This window comes from Falco peregrinus, chromosome W, assembly GCF_023634155.1.
Source record: "Falco peregrinus isolate bFalPer1 chromosome W, bFalPer1.pri, whole genome shotgun sequence".
NCBI classification, from domain to species: Eukaryota; Metazoa; Chordata; class Aves; order Falconiformes; family Falconidae; genus Falco; species Falco peregrinus.
Genome location: NC_073743.1, coordinates 21,597,497 through 21,622,660, shown reverse-complemented (window position 1 = coordinate 21,622,660; position 25,164 = coordinate 21,597,497). Strand labels below are relative to the sequence as shown.

The window sequence follows — 25,164 nt, the reverse complement described above, 5'->3', positions numbered from 1 at the left end:
TCCACACTGATATTTGTCTTCCCTTGGCGCTCCTCCACGTTCCACTGAAGCTTGTGTTGTCACCTGTTTGTTTCATGGGATTCTCACCTTTAATTTTATTATGGGCTCTGCAATGGTGTTAACAGGCAGTAGGAATTTATGATGGTCTTGGAAACCAAAGGCTAAACCCAGCTCCCCTTCCCCTCCCCGGTTGGCAGCAGTTTCAGATGGCACGATCTAACCCAGCACACACACTCAGGAGAGGGATCTTCCACAGCCTTGTACTAATCCTTCTTCAGCTGCAGCGAGGCCTGGCATTATTTGCTAGTTAGATGCATTTAGTGTGCCACTGAGATGAAGGGCACCACTGTAGGTGTCTGCCATGGCTGCAAGTCCCCACACTCCACATTGGGGCACTGCTGCTGCAAGCCAGCACCGAGACCCCCAGAGATGGTCCTCAGATACTGAGGAAGGGGCTCTGCTAAAGGACACTGCATCACCCCCAAAATTATCCCTGGGGGGGCCTCACACATGGCTTTACAGTTACTGCAGCCAACAAAGAGTAGGCTTTGATTTCTGCATCACACCCGGCTCAAGCAATGCAACCCCAGCCCCCAAGTCCCTTCAGGATTCCTGTCAGAAGTGAGGGAGCAGTGCCAGCCCTTGGACACACCAGCAGCCAAGCGGGAAAACCCCACCACACACAGCCAAAGCTTCCATCTATCGAAACCCCATTATTTCAGAAGGGTTTTTTGACAGGTCCTTGCTCATTTCCACAAATACACACTGCCATGATCTCCAGCAAAGCCTTGTGATCCCCCACACCGCTATGGCTCCAGAGGGTCAGCCCAGAATCCCGTGGATAGAGTGGGGGATGCCTGGAGAGTCACACTTCATATTAATACTGCCTAAAATGGTTCCAACACAATGTAAACAAAATTTTTTCCACATCCGTATGGGCAAAACTGAGGATTTATCTTGACTAATCACTAGTGTTTTCTATCACCTTTTATTCCACCTATGCTGGGTGTTCATGTGTACATATACACACATAGGCACACACCAGAGTCCCCAGGATTTTAGTTCTGCCTTCCAGGACTTACATATTTGCTCTCACAAATCATTAAATCCCAGCAGCTTGCTGGGGATGCAGGATCACAGGCGATGCCAGCCCACGCACGGGGCTCAAACACAAGCAAAAAGACAACACCTCAGAGGATGATAACACATAACACTATGGGGATGCTTCACCCCCAGACTGCAGTCTAGATGCTTCTGGTGTAAAGACTTCATTGCCAAAATTGCTGAGGCTGAGCCTTTGCCATTGCTGGTGGCAAGGGACACAAAGCATGCACAATGTGTCCCCCGCTCAGCTGCAGTGGGCAAAGCAGTGCCCAGGTGTTATGCAGCCCCAGACCAACAGCTTGCAGGCTGCCATACAATCAATGGGAGTTGCCCCCCCCCCCTTTTTTACAAATGAGATTTTTCCCTTTGGATTAGAGCATTGCTAAGCCCCCTGGCCCAGCATGCCCTACATTGCCAGCGCTGGTCCTCACTTCTTGATCCAGCACCCAGGTCTGGGATAATGGCTGCTGCTCCTGCACCGGCTGCCCTGGCTGTGCAAGGAGGGTGGGGACCTTCCTGGCATCTCGCTAGTGACTCACTCCTCTGGCAAAGTTAAAAAAACCAGCAGCAACAAAATAGTTCTGGCCCATTTCAGATGAGTTAATCCTCTTTAGACTTCTTTGAAGCTCAGGCTTACAGTTATTTAGTGCATTTCAGTAATTATCTGAGCCCTCCCCAGCACATCTGCACCAAAGTTTGGTTTGTGCCAGCTTTGGGCACAGGGACGCTTTGCTGAGCTTCTCAGAGGTAGATTGAAATTTAAATTGCAGTGCTACTTCCGCAATGCTTTTTTTTCTGATAGAGGCACTGAATAGTTGACAACAAAAGTTGTTTCTATCAATCTTACACTGTTATTAAAATAAGAAAGAGATCCTACTAAAATATTTTGGTTATTTTTTTAATAGACAGCCGAGTGTGAGTGTTTCTGCCCTGCACCTTCCCAGCTTGAGCCCCACAGCAGGACCTGGGTATGGTCTTTGCCACTCCACCACAAACCTGTTCCCTGCCAGCACCAGGAGCATGTCTATCCAGCTGTGCCGGGGAGTGGATTTAGAAGTCATCCACAGGATTTCTCTTATAAATACCAATATTGGCTTAGTGGAGTAAAGAAGATAAACGAGTCCTAGCTAAGGATCTACCAGAGGTATTTAGCACTTCTGGAGGGATGCCAGGGCTTCAAGTACAAAACCCTAACCCACAGATGGGGTGATGAGCTAAACCCGGGGGCTTTGCTTCCCCCCATCAGACACCCCCCCCCCCCCAACTGCCCCACTGCTCAGGGCTGGGCAACCCCCCCAGCTTCACCTCCAGCATTACAGGTCCTCACAGAGGTTCACCCACCAAAACACTCCTTTCACTACCAAAGCGGTGCTACACAGATATCACCAAGGCTCTAAGCCACCCACAGCATCACAGGAGGGCTCCCCAGTCTTGCAGCCCCGCTGCTCTGTAGCAGGGACAGCCGACTACAATCTGATTAACACTAGATTATAACAGAGTGGGTTTTTAAGAGCTTAAAAGCAGCTCATGCTACAGAAATTTATCTTATCATATAAGCAGCAGTATTTGAGAAAAGTCAATGCCTAGAAGCAAACAGAATTTTTTCAGCATTTCTTGCCAAAAGTGCTATTTACTGAAACAAACACTTTTCAGCCCATTTCATTTAGCATACAGTTTGTTTTCACAGAGACTCCTGTGGGTCAGGAAGGACTCAGCACCCTGCATCATCCTCTGCAGGGGATCCCTGAGTAACCCTAGGTTACTATTACTGACTGTCCTACCTGAGTCTGGGCAGCCACCACCAGTGTCTCATCATGTTGTCACCAAGCTCCCACAGGGTTTCAGCCTGTCCCAGGGTCACTGTGCTGCTGGACAAACACAGCAAGTTGTGCAGCAAAACACAGCTTAAGCCCACCTTCAACAACCAGTCATCTCCCACCCAACACCCTTCCTAGCTGCTTTTCCTCTTAAAAAGCCTCCCAAATGCAGCCAACCTTGCCTTTAATTGGTTGGTTGGCTGATTGATTGAATGATTTTTACAAACACACGCAGAAGCCACTCCCAGCACCCAGGGAACCAGGCAGCTTTTATCCCCCACTTCTACCTATGCTGCTGCTTCTGGCCTGATTGCTTCACACCATCGCATTGCATCCCATCGCATCCCATCCCCTGAGCCCCATGCTAAGGCTTCCTCTGGCAGCACTACCTCCCTGTGGCTTTGGGCACTGCTACTTCTTAGCAGAAATCCCGTGTATGTGTGTGTGCATGTGGACTTTGCAGTATTACAAGCACCTCCCCTGTTTCCAGATGCAGTTCCCCAGAATGAGCATCCCAGGGATGCCAGGTGACAGCCAGCGATGGGCACCATCACCACTACAGCTGGTGGCCACAATAGTGGTTGGGGTGTGCCCTGGGGGCGTTCCAGTGCCCTCCAAGCAAAATCTCCCTGAGCTAAACATCACCATGCGGTGGCCTGGGGCATGGGACCCTCCCCTGGATGGCTGGTGGGTTGCACAGGCTGCCTGGTCCTGCACCGGCCCCTGGGTAACCACATGTGGCTCAGCTGGTTGAAGCATGCAGCGGGGCAGTTTGCAGAGCACGGTTTACAACCAGCGTCCTCCGAGGAGGCAGAATCCCCAGCCTGTCCTGCCTGCAAAGCCCCCCGCAGCTCTGCAAAACCCCCTGAGGCTGCTGCTGCTGCCCTGATGGCTTGTCGGTGTGGGACCTGCAGCAGCTCACCCACCAGCCAGTGCGGGCTGAGTCCTCCTGGGGTGCGAGGGAGCTCAGGCAGGTGCACTGTGATTTACTTGCAATTTATCTATTGTTGCTCTTATTTTTGGCATCAGAAAGTGCAGCTGTTGTGAAAGCCATCGCTGCACGGGTGGCCCGACTGTCTGGGGATGTGCTCTCTGACATCTGGGGAGCTGTTTTCTGCAGATAGGAGTGCCTGGAACATTAGGTCTTTCTCGTAATTACTGGGAAGAAGCAATGGCAATCTTTTTTTCTAGCTATGTTCAGAACACCAGCATCAAGCCATAGGCCAGAGCACTCGTTCTGCAGTGTGGTCCGCTCCCCTAGATGCTGGGTGCCAGGCACTGCTCCCAGGCAAGCCTGGAGCCTCCCCTCCCTGTTGAGTACACCAGAACTGTTACCCAAGCCCAAAGGTGCTTTTCACGCTCCCCTTGCACATATGTAAATCAGTGTCTGCCAGTGATGGGCTAAAGCCATAGTTTTTGGGGGGACACCCTGAGGTATATGAGTCTAAACCACCATGTACTTCACTCTCGGGCAGAAGGGCTTGTCTTCAAAGACGGTCTGTGCCACCAAACTGAAGAGTGCTGGGGTTTAAAGAAGCATGGGGAACCTCAGGGCCAGTGGCAGTTTGCATCCAAGCGTGAAAGGACAACCCTGCCTGAAAGGCTTTGTCCTGGGGGTCCCTCGCGTGCACCCACATAAGCAGGTTTGAGATCTTAAAACCACAAAGTAACCGAGAGCAGGGGAACCAACACCGTAGCCTCAGCACTGTTTGCAAAACAAAATAAAACCACACACCACACCACCCCCCCAACCAGCATGTCCAGAGAAGGGGGGACTTCACCAAAGGGGAGCAGGGAGGGAGCCCAATGGTCTTCTCTGGCTCAGAACAGGGGTGAAGCTCCCTGTGACCCCCCACAGCCAGGCTCCGTGTCTGAGCTCCAGCCAGGAGGACATGGCGGTTTTGCTCCCAGTGCTCACACTTCGAAGAGATTTACAAGCTCAAGACACTTGAGATGTATTTACTGGCTACCAACATAATTGCGGCATAATTGCGTATGAGATCAGGCCAACTTTCCTTGAGCTGTCAGCCACGGGACAGAGTGGGGTGCCTCCTCATCCAAACTCTATCTATAGAGACACCAGAGGAATGAAAGCCATTCTTCCACCCTTCAGCTCTTCTATTCTTTTTCAGAAGAAATTTGGAGCCCTGTAGCTTTATTAGTCAACAAAAATGCTCAAGCTCCTCGTAACTGAATTACCAGCTGAATGCCCTGCTGAAAGCGTGGCTGGGCTGCTGTCAGTGGCCGCATCTCCACCACGGGCACCTCTCCGCACGGCACTAGGATGGCAGGATGCCCCTGGCCCCCCCGTGCACATTGCCCTTGCCAAAGCACCTTTGGTTTCTGCAAGCGGAGCAATAATGCGTGTGAGCCGGAGGGTGGCTCTGACACCCGAGGGAGGGCATGGGCACGGGCTGGGCCCATGCTGCCTCCTCCTCCATCCCTGCCCACCGGCGGCTCACTCCAGCCATGCTGCACTTGGGATGGGACCAGCGGTGCTGGGGGTGCACAGCAGTGCGGTGGAGGATGCATGAGGCAGGTGGATCCGGTGGCGGCTTCAGAGCAGGCAACACAGGCAGCAACAGGCAGCGGCTCCTGCTCGGTCCAGGCTGGCGGTGCAGGGAAGGAGAGGTCTGGTGGTTGTGGATGGGAAGTGGGGGTGTGGGCTCAAGGGTTGCAGGAGTTCCTCCAGAATGAATGGAGAGTCGATAGGGCTCGTGGAGACCTCCCCGGGCTGAGCTGTGTCTGGCCGCCAGGCACAGGCTTGAGGAGATGGCCCTGAACCCCAGGTCTCCCCAGGGAATTAATCTGAGATTATTTTCTGTCTGAGAAGCCTGAGCACCCTCCCCCAGGAAACACCATGGAGCCAGCACCTGCAGTTATTTAAAACGGCCTACTATCCTGCTCAGGAAGGAAAACTCAGTTAAATACATCATTTCATTTGTAACACTCAAAGAGACCAAACTGCATCGTTCAGTAGCAATAATGAAGTGTGGTGGAAGGGTAAACCACAGCAATAAAACTCCATTCATTGGCAAAACTCAAGGTGTTCTCATTCAAGAGCTTTGCAAGCACCATGGATAACCGATGAAGTTGAGTCCTCACGTTCTGCTGCCCCTGGCTGCAATTATGGGCTGCAGCCGGCAGCGCTGCCGCCAGGACACAGGCGTTGGCAGTAACTGAAAAGATCCCAAAGACACCAGACAGGAGAAATAATTCCTCAGTGCAACTCTGCAATGGTTTTTACATCCATCTCGGGTGTTGTACAACCAGCCCCACCCCATTTCTCCAAAACCAACCCAAGGTTGCTCCACCAAGGTCCCCCCACGGTTTGTACATCCCCACCACCGCAACCTGCACAATGGGCAGTTGGTGAGATGTGATGCAAGGAGTTTGGACAGGTCTGAGCTCGGTGGTTTCCGTCTAGCTTGAGAAGGTCCAAAAGCGCCAACCAGAAGTGAATTATTAAAAAAAAAAAAAAGCGTAAATACTGTGAAACCACGAGTGAGGTTTGCAGCGCTTGGCTTACAGTGACTGCACATCTAGGGGCTTCGCTCCAGCTCCAACTGTGCAATTGTAGCAGAGAAAGGCCACCCCAGCGATGCAGGGAGTGCCGACTGAGCACGGCCAGCGAGGGCACAGTGGAACACTTTGCAGTTTACGTTTCTGCAGATACACAGCCTTGGATTTTACAGATTCCACCCATTTTTCCAAGGTTAGTGGCTTGGTTTTGCCCGTGCTCCGGCACAGCCCCTGTACAGCATCCCCTGCTTGCTCTAGCCGGCACTCTGGGTTCTTCCAGGGGTGCAAAGAGTTTTAGGGTGAAATACAGACATTTTACTTACAGAGCAGAGTAAAATCTATATGAGAATGAGAATGAAAATGATCTGGACTTTTTATAGCACCTTCCCTGTAAAGTGCTTTGCCCATGTTACTGGCCAGTGAGGGCAGCACCATGGGGGGAAGCCCAAAGCGCCTGGCACTGGCCACTTGGCACCACGATCCCCCACACCAGGACACACGGAAACAATGGGTTTGTACCCCAAACACAGACACATCTATAAAAAAAAACCAAAAAAAACCCCAACCACCTGTTTTCCTAGGAAACTCCCCCAAAACCAGGCTGGGGCACAGCAGCAGCTGGCTGGCGCTGATGGGCAATGCAGAATGAAATGAAACCCAAGTGTTGGAAACGGTTTATAAAAATGGCACATTTATTGCTACAGAACGGTCATGTACATGACGGCATCGAATAACTACAGATGAGAAACAGGTAATGGCCTACACCAAGCTGTCTTTGTTTGCTTGTCATCTTCTTGAAGGAACTCCAGCACACAACCTGTTTGGACACTTCTACAAATCAGAAATACACCAAAAACATGAAAAAATCGAGGCACTCAGCCACACATTGAAAACAAGGTGTAACTGTTCATTTTTTTTAATATATTTTTCCCCTTTTTTCATTTTTTTCACCATTTTTTTTCGTTTTTACTGCTGCAGCTATGTGTATAGTCGCAAAAATTCCCCCGTTGCAACCTACAACTAAAAAAAAAAAGCTACCATACAGTTTCATCTCAATAGCACATGGTAAAATAACATCTTTTAAATAGTAAAATAAAGTAACAAACTTTTACTCAGAATGATTCCAAAAATCTACAAAGAAGAAATATTCAGAATCTGACAATTTTTTTTTCCGTAATATTCATGGTATAAAAGGATTGCTCCTGTGAAAAATAAGCCAAATATATTTTTTATTTTTAAATTTAGGTTTTTTTTTTCCTACTAGGGTGTACTACAGTCTATTTTATAGCAAAAAGAGCACTAGACAAACAAAGCTTTATAACAAAAAGCCAGGCACTGATACATGGTAAATCTCTGCTTTTTTTTTTTCTTATCTTCACTTAATTGCATCACAAGTAACAAGAATGAAAAAGGCCACAGTTCATATATTTTCACCATTACATAAGTCTATAATACTTGAAATGAGTATGGTCAAACCAGCACTGCACAAATATGAATCAACTTCAAGTCCCATGAGAAAGAACATGTTTTTTAAAAAACAAACAGAATGAAAACAAAACAAAAAGGTAGGCCCCCCCTGGGCCCTGGTGCCCCGCTGTGTTGGAACTCATCGCATTCCACCTCTAGGTTTTTTTTTTCCAGTCAACCAGTGGACTAATTTTTCCTTTTTCTTTTTTTTTTTTGTATTTTTCCTTTTTTTTTTTTTTTTTTTTTAAGATTTTTTTATTTGTGCTTGTTTCTGCTGAAATCTCTTCATTCCTGGCAATATTCTGTATTGTTTGCTTTTGGACACGGATCATATTCTGCCGATGGGATACAAAGCTGAACCCCTCCTCTCCCTGACCGCCCGTCTTCATCACCTTCCCCCCAACCCTTCCCCCTGAAAAAAAACCAAACTAACCCTCCCCCCCAAAACCTCGGAAGACTGAATCAGTACAAGTTGCATCACTGGTAGGACTGACAGTTGTATAAACATTAGTGTTCCTTGCAGCTACACAGAAGACAAATGGTAAAAAAGTTCTAGATGAACAAATTCCTTATTCAGTGTATTCATAAATTACTTGAATGTGGAGGTGGATCAGTTCTAAAAAAGCTGCTAAGTCAAGATTTGCTCCTTTCTTTGCGAGTTTCTGAGCCCGGTTTGATTACCACAGGGTACAGCTTTCTAAAACCTTCATCGCTTTAGCTAAAGTATCACCAGCTCAATCCCCTTGGAGAAAGGCAGCTCGAGATGCGCACACCTTACCTGGGCTGGAAAATAACGGAAAAATAAAAAAGGATTTACACACTCGCAGGGCTTTTTGTGTTTAAATCTTGCCTCGTCTGGAGTGGAAGCCGGCCAGGATCCTCAGTTCTTAAATCCAGGACAGATGAGCGCGCATCCTGTGGCAGCCACGGCCGAGGGCAAGCGGAACAAGAAAAGCTTTTTCCCTTCTTTTTAAGTTCCAGAAACTAAGCTCATCATTTATTTTCTGTCCACAGATTGTTTTAAATAAACATTAAGTTGGTCTTATAATTTTTTTTTACATCGTTTATCAGAAGCACAGTCCTCAGCATCTCGGTGATGATCTCCTTGCCGGTTCCTACCCTGCTCGAGCGGCACGCTCAGCCAGACTGAACCCGAGCGTGGTCCACCAGGTCTGAGGTCTCCTGGAAAAAAAATCTATAGATATGGCTTGTTCATTGGCATCGTGCTCTTCCGGGCATCCAGAGGGACCCCCTGCTGTGCAGCACAGGGCAGCGAAGCCCTGCAGCCCGCCAAGGGGACCGCTGGCCGTTGCGAGCGCCAGGTGGTCTCCAGCGTTATCCCCCCCCCCTCAGACAACCCAGGCCTCTCCAAGTCCAGCGCTCCTCCTGCCATAAGCCTCTGCAACTCAGAGTTATGCCTCAGTGTGGTCTCCTCTAGCGTCTGCTCTAGCAGTTGAATCCACCTCCACATTTGAGAAACTTATCAACAACTCAAAACATTTAAAGTTTTATCGCTACTGAACATATTTACAGTTTGCAGCACGCACACAGCTAATCCAAATGGGTATGGGGATGTCAAAGGTGAGCACGTGGTAACTATCATATTTGTTCTTTACGTTTTCAGAAACAATCATAAAATTCAGATTCTTGTATCTCACTATTTCATTTAAATGAGACTTTTTTCAACCACACAGATTTTTATAAACAAAAAAACTGATACAATGTATTAAAACACATAATAACAAGAGTCTACATGTAAAAATATAACTTTTACATACATAATTTCAAAATAATGATACGTTTGCCATTTGTTGCATAAAATTTACAAATGTATTTTTCATTACTATATAACTGGCAAAACAGGAGAACAGATGGAACATTTAGACCGTTTGATGGATTTATGGCATTTATTCAGTGTTGATAGGTGGAAAATCTACTCAAACAGGGAGATTTTATTTAAAATACATGCCAGGTTGGTGTGGCTGTAAAAATAGAAACTGGAACTAGAGACAAAAGGATGCTGACAAATACTTAACTAGGAGCACTATCTGTTAATCATACTGTACACCAAAGTCAATCGTTATTAAGATTCACTATGGAAGTTGGTTCAATTGTGCCCAGACTTCAAAGCAAGTTATCTGATGAGCTGCTGTGCCATAGTTTGAGCTATGTTACTATTAAAAATGTTAAGTAAAAACTTCATTCGTACTGGCCAGAGAAATACTGTACTACCACGCCTCCTTGAGAAAGTGCAACTTAATGCTTTAGGACTCATAAGGCTTGTTATAATGCTGCATGATGACTGGAATTGGCATCTCACAAAGAAAGGAGGAGGCAGCAAGTGGTCTACACTTAAATAATCCACTTAAAAACGAGAGAAGAACAACAGAAAAAGAAGTCGATCAAATCTGTCACACTACTTGCAATTCTCCCCCGTGATGGTGTGTCGTGCCCCCCCCCCCCATCTGACCATGTATTCAGCAACGCCTCACTGCATACTATTTAGGCTACACACATAGGTAACACTTTAATCGGTTTGTTAATCACAGCCACTTTGATTATGTTATGTTTCCGATGATATAAACATTGGAAGGCACAGTGGTAACATTGTAGCATTCTAACCTTGTACCTCTGAAAATCCCAGAAAAGAGTTGAGCGGAGCTGTGGGCGCCGGGGCTGGCTCCCGTGCCTGGGGGGCTGTCACACCGCCGGCCCTCCCCCAAGTCCTGTCTTCCCCAAAGACAGAAGAAACAACTCTCTACTTTAGTTATGAATGAGAAGCAACGATACGGTCAGCATTTCGTCCTGCACTACCCCTCCAGAGACAGAGTTGGCACTACAGGTTACAATAACAAAAACAGGGGAGAGGGACAGAAATAAGACAAAAAAATCCTTATTTACAGTAAAATCTTTTTAAAAAAGTTAATCAGTACTATTTTTTTTACAGGAGCAAAAAAGTCTGAAACAAATGAACAAAAGCTTACCATATTCACTAAATTTTTAATATATATTTATATATATATTTATATTTATATATTTGTCATAGGTCTATAAGATCCATCTGTTTCTCCTACCCTAAGGAATGGCTAATGTCATCGCTTCAGTTCTCATTAGGACGTTTGCTGGTTTTGTAAATATCTGGGCAGCAAAGCTTCCCTTTTAATATCCAGTAAGTATAAACACTAGCTGTCTAGCACACCAACAAAAACGCTCATTTTTTTTTCTTCAGAAGTACACTTTTTCATTATTGCAAGTTTACAATTTTAAATTAAATATTTTTTCAGACTTACAAATTATTTTTTTTTCCCCAAAAGAAGTTTAGGCACAAATGCATTGTCCCACAGTGTGGAAAAGATTGCCATTCAGTCTCTAGGCTGTGCACTTACAGCTCATAACATACTGCGTTAGATATTCTGCATGATATGTTAAAGAGAGTCATCCCTCAAGTTGCACTTTTTGTTTGTGGTTTTTTTTTTCCTCGGTTTTAATAATCGGGAATGCTGAAATCTCTTGCGTCTGTGATTCTTAACTACTCAGACTTGTCTTATATTACAAAAAAGGGGTTAAGGAGAAGTGTTTATGTGGGTTTAAGATAATACAGCTGTTAAGGAAGTGGTCTCTTGCTTAAATGAAGAAATGTGGCAACTTGGACCTGTGGAAGAAGTAAAAAATCTTGTCAGTCCCAGAGAGTTGAGTGTGGGTCCCTCCACCCTCCTCCACAGCCCACCTCACCATCACCGCCTCGGACACCATCGCGGGGCTGCCTGAAAACCGACACCCCGGGGACGCTCTGCCACGGGCAGGGGGGGCTGGACCTGGGGCAACCCCTCCGGGAGTGGGGCAGGGGGCTCCCAGGGCACGGCTGAAAACCAACTTGCCTTTTTTACATCTGTCCCATGTGGTTGGAGGCATCTCCCATCCCGGGGTGGGGTCCTGCCAGCGACAGTGGAGGAGGATCTGAAGATACTTTCTCTTCTTCCCTTCTTTTCAGACATGCTGCTTTAGGATTCAGATTTCTTTCTGTCAAATTGAAGCAAAAGGCGAGCTCAAATATTCACATTTATATACCGCATCGGTCTGTTCATTGCATTTAAAATAACGAGCCGCAGCTACTCGCTCCGGCCGCGGGCCGAGGCGGCTTGGTCAGGCCAAGCACCGAAAGGCACCACGGCTCCATGCACAAGCTCTGCCAATACCTCCGGGTTCGGGCTCCGCTGAGGAGCGGCCGAGCTCCAGATTGAATCCGAGTCTTGCTGGAGAATGGAAAACATGCCGAGGCTGCCGAGGACCTACGGCAGCATCCCCACTGCCACAGCTGCAGGGGAAAACAGGCACCGCGGGTGCTCAGAGGAGCCCGCCGGCTCTGGGTGCCAAGGGCTCGATCCTGCCTCCCTCCCCGGCCCCCAGCACCCCTGGCCAGGCTCCCCCCGACCCCAGTGGTGCGTTTGGCACGGCTGAAGCCCAGGAGGCCGTGAGGAGAGCCGATGGCACACTGACCTCTGACTTGCTGCTCTAAGCTGAGGATGACGGCCACAGCCTGGTGTAAAATCAGGAGCTTGGTCTGGGGTTTGTCGCTCTTCAGGTGGAGCTGTACCATCCGGCCCAACTCCTTGAAAGCCTCGTTGATGTCACGGACGCGCAGGCGCTCCCGAGCGTTGTTGGCCATTCTCCTTTCCTTTTCCCTCTCGGCCTTCTGCTCTGGTGTCAGGTCTTCGTCATCGTTATTGCTGGGAAACATAAGGAATACATCATTTTCTAATGATGTGGAAAATGAAGTAGGGCAAAGACGTTCAGCAGACTTTGTCCAAAGCCAGGGCCATGCTTATTTGCTACTCCCCTTCCACCCAGCCTCCGCAAAACTCAGTCCCCTTCCATTTTACACCGAGTAAAGCCTTGGTTTGTAACGAAGCTTTACAACCTCCAAGGCAGGACTTACATTTTAAAGGAGGACTCGTATTTTAAAGATGCAAAAATACAGCTTTTTTTTTTTTTTTTTCCCCAGTAACATCTTTTATCATGGCCAATACTGCAGCATTTTAAATCGTGGCAGAGCTCCACTTATCGTCGGCCTTTAACCCCAGAGGACACGCTGGTGGCTCCATGCACTGCTCCCACCTTTGCCGTTGTGGGCTGGCCCTGGGAGCGAGGAGCTTGCCCCTGGCCAGTGAGGGGACCTCCGGATCTTGCGCCAGTGCCAGCACCCGAGTCCCATGGGCTCTGGCCCCTCAGCAGTAGCTTCCAAGCCGGGAAGCAGCCAGGCCTTTGCACACTCCCTTTCCAGCAGACCATTGTTCAGGTTTTGGAAGCCACTTTCTCCACTGCTGAGGGTGAGGCCCCACCAGCCTCCCCAGCAGTGGCAGCCACTGGGGCAGCACCCCAGGCCGTGCACCAAGCATGAGGCACCGAAATGTAACTTATGGCTGCAAAGAGCCCTAAGGTGAACTTCTGCATCCATTCTGCAAGAAAACTGCTTTGTAACAGGATAAAATGATGATTTTAAATTGAAAACACATCCACTGGTGAGTCACTAGCACTATATATTTTGAACTGGTTATGCAAATGCAGTAGTAAATTTTCAGCAGCCCTAACAACATGGATTTAGACATATAACTAAATACCAGGAGTAACCTTTTAAAACTACAAGCATGTTAAAAGCAAAACTGTTAGCCTACAAAAGCTTCAAAGCACATATAAATATGCATAAGCGACAGCGTATTTGTTGAATTAACAAGAACTATGATCACCTCACACCAGCATAAAGGTGCTTTTTTCTTACCATATCGTAAACGCACATGAAAGCCTCACTTATACATATGGATCCTTCAACACATTTATTCAGAGAAAATCTCGAGTGTCATATATTTTCTCCAGTCATAAGAGATGTGAGTGTAATTAACATTTTAAACACCGGTGAGCACCGGCCAGAGAGGTCTGAGTCTCGGTGCTCTCTCGGGGCAGCACATCTGCTCGGGTGCTTCTTACCTCGGCTCAGGGCTTGTACAGAGAACCAGGTGTAGAAGGAGAAAAGGCATAAGGACACTGCCACTCCATCCTTAAAAAAATCCCCCAAACAAAGCAGGGCCACACCTGGATTTCAGCTTTGTTGGGATTTTTTTTGCGTAGCTTGGGACTGAACTGATGATGAAGGGTGTCAGCAGCCCTGAGCTGTACCTTGAGCCCTGCGGTGACACGCAAGCGAGGCAGGTGAAATGCAATTCAGGGAGAGAAATTTGGGGACAGGAGTAAAGCCTGTCCCTCACTCGGGTTCGCATCTGCAGCACCCATCGGCATTGTTCAGGTTCACCATGGGCATGAATCCCCAGATGATAAAATCCAGCTACAACTTCACTAACAATTTCCCAAAATGTATAAAGAATATGCTGAACAAGCAAAGCCCTCTACACCCTCCGCTTAAACCTAGGCAGCCCTGGAGATGTACAGAAACTGAGGACTGGGAATGACAAATTTATTTTGGAGGCAATGGAAAAGCATACGGTTTGTTAGTTCAGACGCAGGCGTGACCAGCAATTAGACACATTTTTAAAGAGATGGAAATCCATACTGTATTCCAATTTGCAAGCATAGGCAGAGAGGAATAACGGCCTAATTCATACATTTTAGCGTAACGCAATTTCTTTATAGGTTGCGGAGAACTTGCTCAGTGCCCAAATTTGTGAATTGTTCAAATTTGAGGATGTCCTGGAGTACAGGTACCAGAAAGGCACTCGGTACTGCCAGAACAGCCATGACGTTCCACTTAGGCTGTGCTTTTACCTGCCAGGAAAAAACCTCATGGTTTCCTCCTGTTCTGTTCACTTCATCGAAATCCAGTAAAGGAATTAAATGAAGCGACACTATTATATACTGTTACCTAGATCTTGACCTAGTAATTGATTTGATATCCTTCTTGTCATCCTCTAGTTTCTTGTCCTCAGAAGACTTTGTGTCCTGGAGGTTCTCGTCTCCCTCATCGTCAGATTTGATTTCGGAGCTCCCTGAAGAGACGCTCTGCCCTTGCAGTCCGGTTGGCATGCCTGTGAGAAAACACATGGATGAACTGTCAAGCAGCGCTTAAGCCATTCACCTGAACGCTCTGGGTCTGTATCCTGTGGCCCCGCGAGACCCCTGACTGCTGCAGAGCTGGGCATGCAGGTGGCAGCTCCTCAACACGGGTTTCAGCCTGGGCTTTGAGGTCTGCCTCTGCTCGGTGGAAGGGGGTACACAGGATGCCTAGCTGCTACTCCTGTCCTTCAATCGCTACGTAACTTCTCCTTCCTCTTGAAAAAATAATCTGGAATATGTCATTCTCATAGAATAATAAGAATACCTTGGCTGCAATGAATGAAGCAGGACCTTGTCAGGCATCATAATAATTTGGGCTTACTCTTCCTCGCTTTACCAGGAAGATCAGCTGCCTCTAGGAATAATGACAAACCCTACTGCCTGCTGGGTTCGGGTAGCTCCACGCCTGCTTAGCAACAACCCTGAGCAGCGCGAGAGGCTTAGGACAGTGCAACACATCTTGCGAGCCAAGGAGAGGCACTCAGGTGCCATCCTTCCTGCAGGCAGAACTGTAAAGGCGGTGGAAAATCCGGGAGTCTGAGCCTCACCTGAAACTCATGCCTTCCTGATGCTCATCTGCAGTGTTTTCCACACTCTTCATTCTGCTGCTTAAAGCAGCCCTGGCACCAAACCTCGCTGTCCAGAGGGAAGGTGCTTGCACGCTTCTACTTGGACTAACTGGAGTATTTTAGGGAGCAGAGCTGAGTGAGCAAACAGGTTCTGCCCTGCTCTCCCCGCCATGCCCTGCGGCCTCCAGCATCCCTGTCACCAGAAGCTCAGACACCCCATCCTGGCTCACCGCCCTCCCGGCCACGTGCCTGGGGATGCTGCGTGCCGGGGTGGGCTTCCCAGGCAGGCAGTACTCACCCCTGTACGGGTCCTGGGGTGGGTTCAGATCTGGGGACATGGCGGACTGGACGGGCAGCTGGGGGACGGGGACCTGGTTTGGCACGAGCGAGTGGCTCCCGCGGAGGCTGACCCCGTCCTCGCGGTGCGCTCCGACCTGCCGGCAAGGGGAAAGGCGTCGGTGAGGCTGTGCAGTGCCAGACAGCAGCCCAGCCCCGAGCTCTGGGGACCCCAGGAGAGGGATGGGGACGGCGAGGCACAGCACCGGGCTGTGTTTCACTAGAGGGCGCAGATGGCCCGTGCAGGCGCAGCGCAGAGCGCGTGGTGCACAGCGCATGGCGCACAGCGCGCAGGCCGCCCGGGAGGATGCTGTGCCGCACGCCTCGTGACAAACACGGCAGAGCAGCTCAGGCAGGTAAAATGTCAAATTGTCTCCCAGAGTGCTGCAGCCGAGCGCACTGATTCCTACCCATCTGTCTTCTATCATGTCTGCCAACAGATATGACAATTAACTTAATGCCCATATGCTTAATTGTGGGCTTCTCAATTCCCCCATTGCTATCGGAAATCCTGCAGGAATTTCAATTTGGCATTCGACTTTCATTTTGGGGGATCAGATTCGCAGGCCTGCCATTTTTTTCCCCGTAATGCCAGCTAAGCCTCTGACAGTGGGAGCTGCGACAGCGAGCAGCACGGCTCCCGCTCCCCCCAAACATAATAACGTGTCACCTGCCTTTCCAAAACGAGAAGCCCCGTCCAAATTAGCGCTCACTGTATTTCATTAACCACTGAGTCCCAAACCCGAAGGGGCACTATCCCTGCCAATGCCGTGACTCCGGGTAATATACCAATAAAGTTTTTATTAAACACTCCAGTAATGCCATCATCGGAGCTGACAGCATGGGCGCGATGGAAACGCATCCGTTCCTTCCCCTCTACGTGGCTCACAGACACCCTCTGTGGAGCAGGGTTGCTCCTTCATTAAATACAGGAGACCGCCAAGAAGAGTTAAGCATCTGAAGAGCAAAACTGTCAGAAGTTGCTTTGATATAAAAGCACCCGGAGCGGTAATGCTGGCACTGCCTCCCCGGTCCTGCGCGGCAGCTCCGGCTGGCTGCACTCCAAGGCAGAGAGGGACTGACAGGCACCTGCGTGTGGGGACAGCCACCCCTCCGCACAAGATACTTAGCACCCCACCTCCTCCAAGGAGCACCCCCGGACACCCCAGTCCAACGGGCGAGAAACCCGGTGCAGAACTGCAAATCGCTCTTTTATTCTCAAAAAGTAAGTACTCGGGCAGATAAAAAGATGGAGGGATGTTTCTAATCAGCCTTACAAGATAATGCAGGATAATTGTTAGCAGCAAGGAGAGATGGCAGTAAGAAAGATAAAAGGGAATCCTGCCAAGGGGAACTTGAGAAAATTTTTTACTACTAGACGAAATGCAAATAACCAAAAGCAAGTGTAACATAACAGAGACAAAAACTCTCTCTTTGTTGAGATGTTTGAAATTTTAAAACATGAGCTGCTAAGAGAAGAGTGGAACCAGCATTATTCGGTTTGAAGGGAGGATCAGATGTTACAGGGCACTTGGAGCTCAGCAGTTCCGCTTCCTCAAACCTTGCTGCAGAAAGCACCACGAGCTCCTGCTGGTGGCCTTCCGAGGAGAAAAAGTATCTTCTCCCCACACCTACGGCAGAAAGCACCCAGTGAAACAGGCTGTCCTTCCCCATCCCCAGCGCCACCAGCCCAGCGGGACAGGACCCAGGGCAACCAACCTCGCTCGGGAGCTGGACCTGACTCCAAAGCCAGACCTACCTCCAAAGCTCGACCTAATTCCAAAGCTGGCTTGAATGTGATCAGGGGCTTCACCCCAGGCGCCTCCATGAGCCCCCTCTGATCTATATTTTCCTGCGATTCTACAAAAGACAAACCCCATTTACTCTTGAGGCTGCTGAAGACAAAGACACGTACGACACCACTTCTGGTTGGCAAACCACCCCAACCCTTTGAGCGGAGCTCCCGAGAGCAGCTGGAAGCTGCAGAGGTGCAGTGACAGATGCCACGTCTTGCTCTGGGTCCCCCACCCCCCCTCCCCAGTTCCTATGAGCCCCCCTGGGTCCTTCCCTGCCCTGGGCAGAGACAGACCCCGAGGTGGCCAGCATCCCGTCATGGGATGCCTCCGGCTGGGTGGTCCAGCTTGGAGAGGACAACCTGGTTACCCTGATTATTCAGCCTGACTTCCTGAGGACTATGCCCTGTTTTAAGAAGCAGACATAGTAATGATGGAAAGCTAACGATTTGGAGAGTTTTTAACCTGAAGTGTCGAATTCAGATGCAAAAAAAAAAAAAAAAAGTGCCATGAAGTCACCATCGCTTTACTGCTGACATACTGACACAAAGTTTTGTTTATATTTTTAGAATTTTAAAATAAATGTATATTTTAAAATATTTATGTTCTAAAAATTTACAATTTCCTCATATTTTCTCGCCTTTACGTTCTCAATATACCTGGAAGGTAACTGCCTGTGTTACATCTCAGAAATGGATGATAAAACCCATCCATTCTTTTATTCTGTTTCACAACCCACTATGTGATTAATCTCGCTTGTTGAGATTTGCAGCTTTCCGTCCAGCCAGCTGGCACATTCCAGGATTTCTTGGTGAGCAAGTCCAATCTATGGCCACCCCGACACAAAGGAAAGACCATTTTTTAGCCACTGGGATTGACTTCAAGCGCATTTCCCCCTCTCTCCAGGTGGGAGGCAGACGCCCTGGGATGGGATGGAGCTGGGGCTGCAGCTCCCTCCCAGCCGTGACCCTCCCCGTGCCACAGCGAGGGGGCTGCTCCAAAGCACCGACGCTTTCCAACTCTACAGCTACACAAACCACCACCTTGCAACAGCCTTTCTATAGTGTTTTTCTGGACAATCTATTTTTCCAGCTTCAACCACTTGCAAGAAGATTGAGGCAGCCCAGTCACTTCATTGCCCACACACAGGGCATCTTCTGAGACAGAGCAAGACTCCAACTCCACCAGGCTATGAGCACCTTTGTGCGTGTGTGCGTATATGCACACACACGTATCTATAGTCAAAAAAGGTCAAATCCAACTCATACCATGAGCAGAAGACTACAGGGGCTGGTTTCGGGCAGCGCTGTGGTTTCCACCATGCCACCACATCTCCACTGCCCATGGGATGCTCTGTCCTGCATGGGGAGCCAACCACACACTTTGACAGCCAGCTTCAGGTCTCGCATGTCCCCTACAATGGGCTGGCCGTTTACTTTCCTCATCAACCATAATTTCCTTTTCTGCTCTAAATGCCATCAGGGGTTTTCCACCCAACAACCAGGAGCCCAGGACCTTCAAGAGCCCAGATGTGGCTGAAACTCACCCTCTGCCCAGGGATGTGCCTCACTGAGATAAAGCCCACCCTGTACAAGGTGTGAGGGGTGGAAAGCAGTGCTGCCTGCCAGCTCGGGGTGTGGGCAGCTCCCGGCACTGCCGGGGCCACAGGAGATGCTGCAGTTTCTGCCTCCCCCTCCCTCTGCAGTCAGCAGTGCTGCTGGTTTGTCTGTTACACAAACAACAGCTCTGCCCCAAGGTGGAGCGAAGATATGAATCATTCCACCCAGCCCGGGAGTGTAGATTATAAATAATACTTATCTTTAGAGATTCAAACTCACTTTGAAGTTCTATTAATATTTTATTTATTTCCATCTCTTTAAAAAGCCCTCTACTGCGGCACTCAGCAGATCGGAGTGGAAAAAACCCCAACAAAGAAAAAATCCTAAAATGCGCAGGGGAGGTGTAAGTAGGCTCTGCTACTGATGTGCAAATCTCTGCCTTAACTTCCCCTCTGCAATCATCATCCCAGGCGCACACTGGGACCCCAGTACACGTGCGCATCCTCCTCTGTGAAGTACAGCCTGCTTGAGATGATTCAGCCAAACGGAAAGAGCATGAGAAGCTCCAGTCCTGTGGGTTTTTGGCTACTAAGGTTAAAAAGGCTTCTGGAAGATAAGTAAATACTGGTATAGAGAAGGCTGATCTCAGAGGCAGGGATCAAAATTGTTCTGTGGACTTTCCAGCACAGGTTTCTTTGGAGGCACACATGTACTAGGCTGATGGGCACAGCATGAAAGCCTGGCTGGATGATGCCTGAATTCGCACTTGCATTGGTCTTTTATGGCATTTTAAAAACTTCAACAGCTGGAAGAAGGCTAGACCTTGTCTTCTCTTACCTTTGCATTTTCATTTTTATATAAACTAACAGGTACTCAGTACAAACATCAGGTTTTTCTGGTTATGCTAGTCTGTATTTATTGTGGATTATCTGCACTATCTACACATTCATCATGAATGGGAAGCTGTTCTAAAAGAATACGTGGAAATTCTTTAATACTCAGCATTTCACGACGAAGATGTATACCTGCAATTAACCCAGCTATAGAATGAGATGCTGGGATGCTGGAGAAGAAGTCATAGCTTCACCTTTGTTCCACAAAGTGCCTTTTTCCCTTTTTAGAAAGTAACTATTCCGCTAAGGTGCTTGTTTCATCAGCCTCAAGAGGTACTGCACTGAATTTGGCAGTTAAGCAATGCTGATTAATATTACACCCCAGAGAAGTGCCCTCCGAGCTGAGCTAAGCCAGCCCCACGCTGCTGCAGGCTGAGATGGGACCTGTGACAGCAGGGGGACCAGCAGCCCCCCAGGATGGGGCAGGCTCGCCTCTTCCTTCCCTACACAGCAATCATGGGTTTTTCTGTAGCAGCAGAGTCTCCCCAGCTCCCTGAGGATGTATAGATTACCCCTCCAGGAGCAAAAACCCTGCTCTCCATGTGTGCCTTCCCAGCCGCTGCCATGGGGGCCAGGGGGAATGGGGGGCAGGAGGAACGGCGGGGCCAGGAGCAACAGGGGTCCAGGAGAACAGGGGGGCCATGAGGAACCAAGGTCTAGGAGGAACAGGGGGTCCAGGAGCAACGGGGGGTTCAGGAGAATGGGAGGTCCAGGAAGAACAGTGGGTTTGGGACGCACGGCGGGGCCAGGGAACCGGCTGCCCATCCCACATCACCCACCTCTGCATGCTGCGGCACACGTGGGTCACCTGCCACTATGAACACACCAGCAAGGTGCTCAGTTTTCCGTAAACTTCAAGAGAAAATGTGTCCATGTGGTGACGAGACCCCCGGTGATGGGGAAAGCCATTTTGGTACCTCGAATTGCCCCTCCCCATGAATTCCCAAGCACGGCCGGCAGCCCCCAAGCGCTGCGTTCCCTGCTGAACTGCCCCAGATTCTCCCCCTGCCTCTTGGTCCCACGCATGACGGTGGAACTTTGCCCTCCCCTACCTGGCCCAGGAGTGAATCCCGAGCACTGGTAAGGGATGGTCATACAAAGGTTTCTTTTATTGTTCACAGATGGGCATTTGAAGGCTGGGCATGGTAAGGAGCAGGCATAAGCTGTAAAAAATGGGGAAAGGTTTCCTATGAAGTTATGAGCGTTGCACCCCTTTCCTTACAGTTAACACCTCTCACTCTGAGCAGCAGCCCTCACATCACCATCAATTTTCTAAATACGAAGGGAAAACTATCCCCTCTAGCCTGGAGCACAGCTTCGGGTGAGGGTTAGGAAGAGATTATCCCTAACTTGCCAATACCATGAACAAATGCAACAAGCAACATGCTTTGTCCTTTTAAAAATTATGACCTCGTGTTATCCAATTAGATAAATAAAAACATGCGGCAAGAAAGTTGTAAGGTGATGCATGTTAACATGTGTTCAATATTGTCAAAATTTATAAGTCTGACAGAAAGCAGATTTGTGCAAAGCCCTTATAAACCTCTCCCGCTATATTAAAAAGGAAACAGCGCAGGGCACTCTGAAACAAATGGTCTCTCACTGTATGTGTGTATTATTGGTTCAAATTATTCACTCTTATTTAACTGCACCAAAGTCTTTCATCTCCATGCTATACAATAATAGTTTCCATATGACCGGTGGCTCAGCTATAAATAAGATCAAAAGCAAAAGAAAGGATTTAATAAAAAAAAAAAAAAGAAGACATTAAGAGTGGCATTAAATCAGGGAAAAAGCAAAGTTCACTTTTTTTTTTTCTGCAGAAAAGTAGTGCTGAGTACTAAGCAGTGCACCAAATATCTTATGAAAGGGCTGTTTCCAAGCCAGTTGTATGCAAAAGCCATTTAAACGGAGCTGAGAGTGGCAAAGCCGGACTTTGCCGTTAAAAGGAAGGGGAAGAAAAAGATGAAGGGAAAAAAAAAGCGCAAGTGCCACGTCTCCAGGCGAGGCCGGGCTCCCAGCAGTGTGCGTGCCTTCTTCCAGCCTGCTGCCCTGTGCTGCCGAGGGAGCAGCCCACCGCCGCGCCCCCACGCTCTGCCGGCTTTGCCTGCCCACCGTGAGAGATAACCCAAGTAGTTTAAGGGAAACCAACCGGTTGCGACCCATTAAGGAGAGAAGTGGGTTGCCATGGCCCTGGGAGGGAAAGCACTGAAATAATCCCCACAATTTCTTTCCAACAGAGATGATTATTCATTTAAGTCTTGGCTAAATCTGGAGATATAAAGGGTCCTAAAGTACAGGATTAAGAATATCAACTCTTCTTCACTGAACCGGGGTGGGAGCGGGGAGAGCCACGCAGTGAGCAAGTCCATACAACCTGGATGCTTGATGTCGGTACCCAGTGCTGGATGAGGGGGGTTCCATCCAGAGCATCAGGTAGTTGAGCCACCCTCGCTGCCGTCTTCCCCCATGCCGGTGGCCTCGGCTCCGCACCTCCAGCTCCGCCAACGCTGGCCATGTGTGCACGGTGCTGCTCGGGAGTGCAGGCATGACGGAGCCACGTGTGCCCAGTGCTGCTCGGGAGCCACGTGAAAACACATACAATGGGGTCTTAACCATGTGCCTAATTAGCTGGTTAGAAATGAATGGGGCCATTGTGTGAGGACAACGCTTTCCTGAAAAGGTGTCGGTTAATATATTGGTCTGTGGTTTCTCTCCTGGTCAAAATGAACTTTATAGCTGCAAAATAATTTCAAAATATGATAAAGGCTATAATTGCGGGGCATTAGGAATGTCAACCAATTAGGCAGAAAATGGTGCTATATAAAACCCCTACACTGGTGCCTGTTATGTCAGACTCCATTCCAGTAAGGTCATTCTGCCAAGTTCTTTTGAGTTTATGTTATACCTGCTAGCTCAAAAACACAGTCTAGCAAAACAAACCACAGATGCAGCAGCTATGACTGCGCTAAAAATTAGGAAGAGAAAAAGATACTAAGACAAAACAGCGAAAGCCGAATTTTGCCTTTCAAATAATGCCAAGTCGCTTGACTCTTTTTTTGTTTATATATGAATGACATAACCGAATTACTTCATGAGCTGCTACTTTAATTCCTAGGGGTGGAAAATTCCATAAGTTAATTTAATGTGGATGTAAAAAAACCCACCAGCCATACACACGAAGGCGCTCTCTTCCTGTGGGCCCTCACATGAAGCACGCAGGCTGCGATGGGCTTCTAAACGCTATCTTAAACATAATGTACACCAGTTCCCGGTGTATAATGAGTTTAATCAATCCCTTCATGCAGCGCTACAGCAGAAACAAGCATCTTCTGAGGTTCCCGTGCAAAAGTTTGCACTGAAACGCTGTTTTCTACAATTCAATCTGAAATGTTATGATAAAATCCCCTCAATCCACATAACCTCTGAAATAACAGGAACTGCGGAAAGCCAGGAAATTCACAGCTAAAGTTGAAAATATACGCTTAGCTCATGCCCTTGAGAGATGGAGATGGGCAGATTAAACCGACCGAGACTCCACGCTTTTATCTTGATATGCAACTTCCAAAACTTCGGCCTTGACGATCCTCACAGATACAGAAACCTTACGAGCAGCCCGACAACAAACCCCATGTTATCCTCATTTCTAAGCCGCTTCTGCCTCTTCCCAGAAGTTTCTTTGCAGGTGTCCCAGGTGGTTCTGTACCAGCTTTATGAGCCCGGTGAAGGGACGTTGCCTCTGTTTTAAAATGGTAATTAATTATGACGTTTTCCACCCAGCAAATGCTCATGCACGCGCTTAACTTTCAACGTCACCACCAGTCCCAGCGGGGCGACTCAGGGCGGTAACATCGAGCATACACGTGCTTGCAGAACCCAGGTCTGGATGGGATGGGAAACCCAAACTTCCATCCCCCCTGCTCCATCTGCAGGCCACCCCCCTTCCCGGCCCCACCACCCCCAAACACCCCCTGCAAAGGGACTGGCTTTGGGCCAGCAGCTGCTGCAGCCCAGCTTTGCAGCTGGGGCACAAGCGGAGGATGCTGGGCACATGGAGTGACGCTGTGTGTTCAAACTCCTGCCCTCCAGCCTGCCCAGCTGAGGAAGCCATGCCCAACACCCTGTGAGGGCATCCCCCCCAGCTCCTGCACCCCAGGGCAGCGACTGAAGAAATATCCCTTTTTTGAGACTTTCCTGCTGCCCTTCTCCTAGCTGCATGGTTGCAGGGGCAGCGGAGCCGGCAGCTCCTCCAGGCTTGTGCCGCTAAACCAGTTTGCTGCTAAACTGGTATCAAACACACTGTATTTGTTCACGGTGTGAATGAATGCGCACCCGTTTGCTCATGGCACAGGGGAAATTCGGACCAGGGCCATCAGCAAATTCCAGGGGCCTGCTAAAAATTAGGAAATGCTGAAATGCTCTCCTTACTGGGTGACTAAAAAAGCAAGGGAATGTAAAATAAGAAATCCCTTTTAAGATGGCCAGTTACAGCAAACGGTTCGCGCAGGGAGTGGGACTTTGCTTCCAGCCACACAGCTGTAAACCTGGCCTCATTCCATTAAAACCGGAGCACTTGATTCCCATTTCCAGCAGCATCTGACTGATCTCTGCCTTATTTCTGTCTGGGGAGAAAAGTCACACATCTGCTGCGGGAGGGAGAGGGCGGGCAGGCAGCGCAGGCAGGGGGCGCAGGCTCTGCACTGCGCCGCAGCGGCCCCGGCCCCGGCGTGCTCGGGCGGCACGCGGAGGTGTGCGGTGGGCACAGCCGCTTCCACCAGTGCACTCGACAAGTTTCCGGTCTATACCTCCCACTGCTACTTTATTTACTGCAGCTGGCCAGCCTTTTATAGCCTGTTTCATGTATTAAAATTCAAATGTGGAAAACATTACCAGTATCCTCCTTGATTTTTTTTTTTTTTTTGTAATTTTTTTCCCCCTTCAACTTCCTTTTCAGCATGGAATGTATCAAATGGCCAAAGGCTAACTTCAGACTGACTCCACTCAAAAACTATTTCCTTTGTTCTTATGTTTTCAGTTCAAAA

The 25,164-nt window shown here is 48.8% G+C and overlaps 1 protein-coding gene across 1 annotated transcript in view; it reads right to left on the bottom strand.

Annotated features, from left to right (window-relative positions):
• Positions 1-7,112: 7,112 nt before the first annotated feature.
• The window catches only part of LOC101918710 (transcription factor 4), a gene marked incomplete at its 5' end in the record, with an annotated part of 56,414 nt that continues 38,362 nt past the window's right edge, over positions 7,113-25,164 (bottom strand). The window contains 5 exons of the mRNA XM_055792618.1: positions 7,113-11,562; positions 11,789-11,930; positions 12,408-12,637; positions 14,782-14,944; positions 15,840-15,975. Coding sequence (XP_055648593.1) covers positions 11,794-11,930; positions 12,408-12,637; positions 14,782-14,944; positions 15,840-15,975 — 666 coding nt within the window. The remainder of the gene's footprint in view (positions 11,563-11,788; positions 11,931-12,407; positions 12,638-14,781; positions 14,945-15,839; positions 15,976-25,164) is intronic.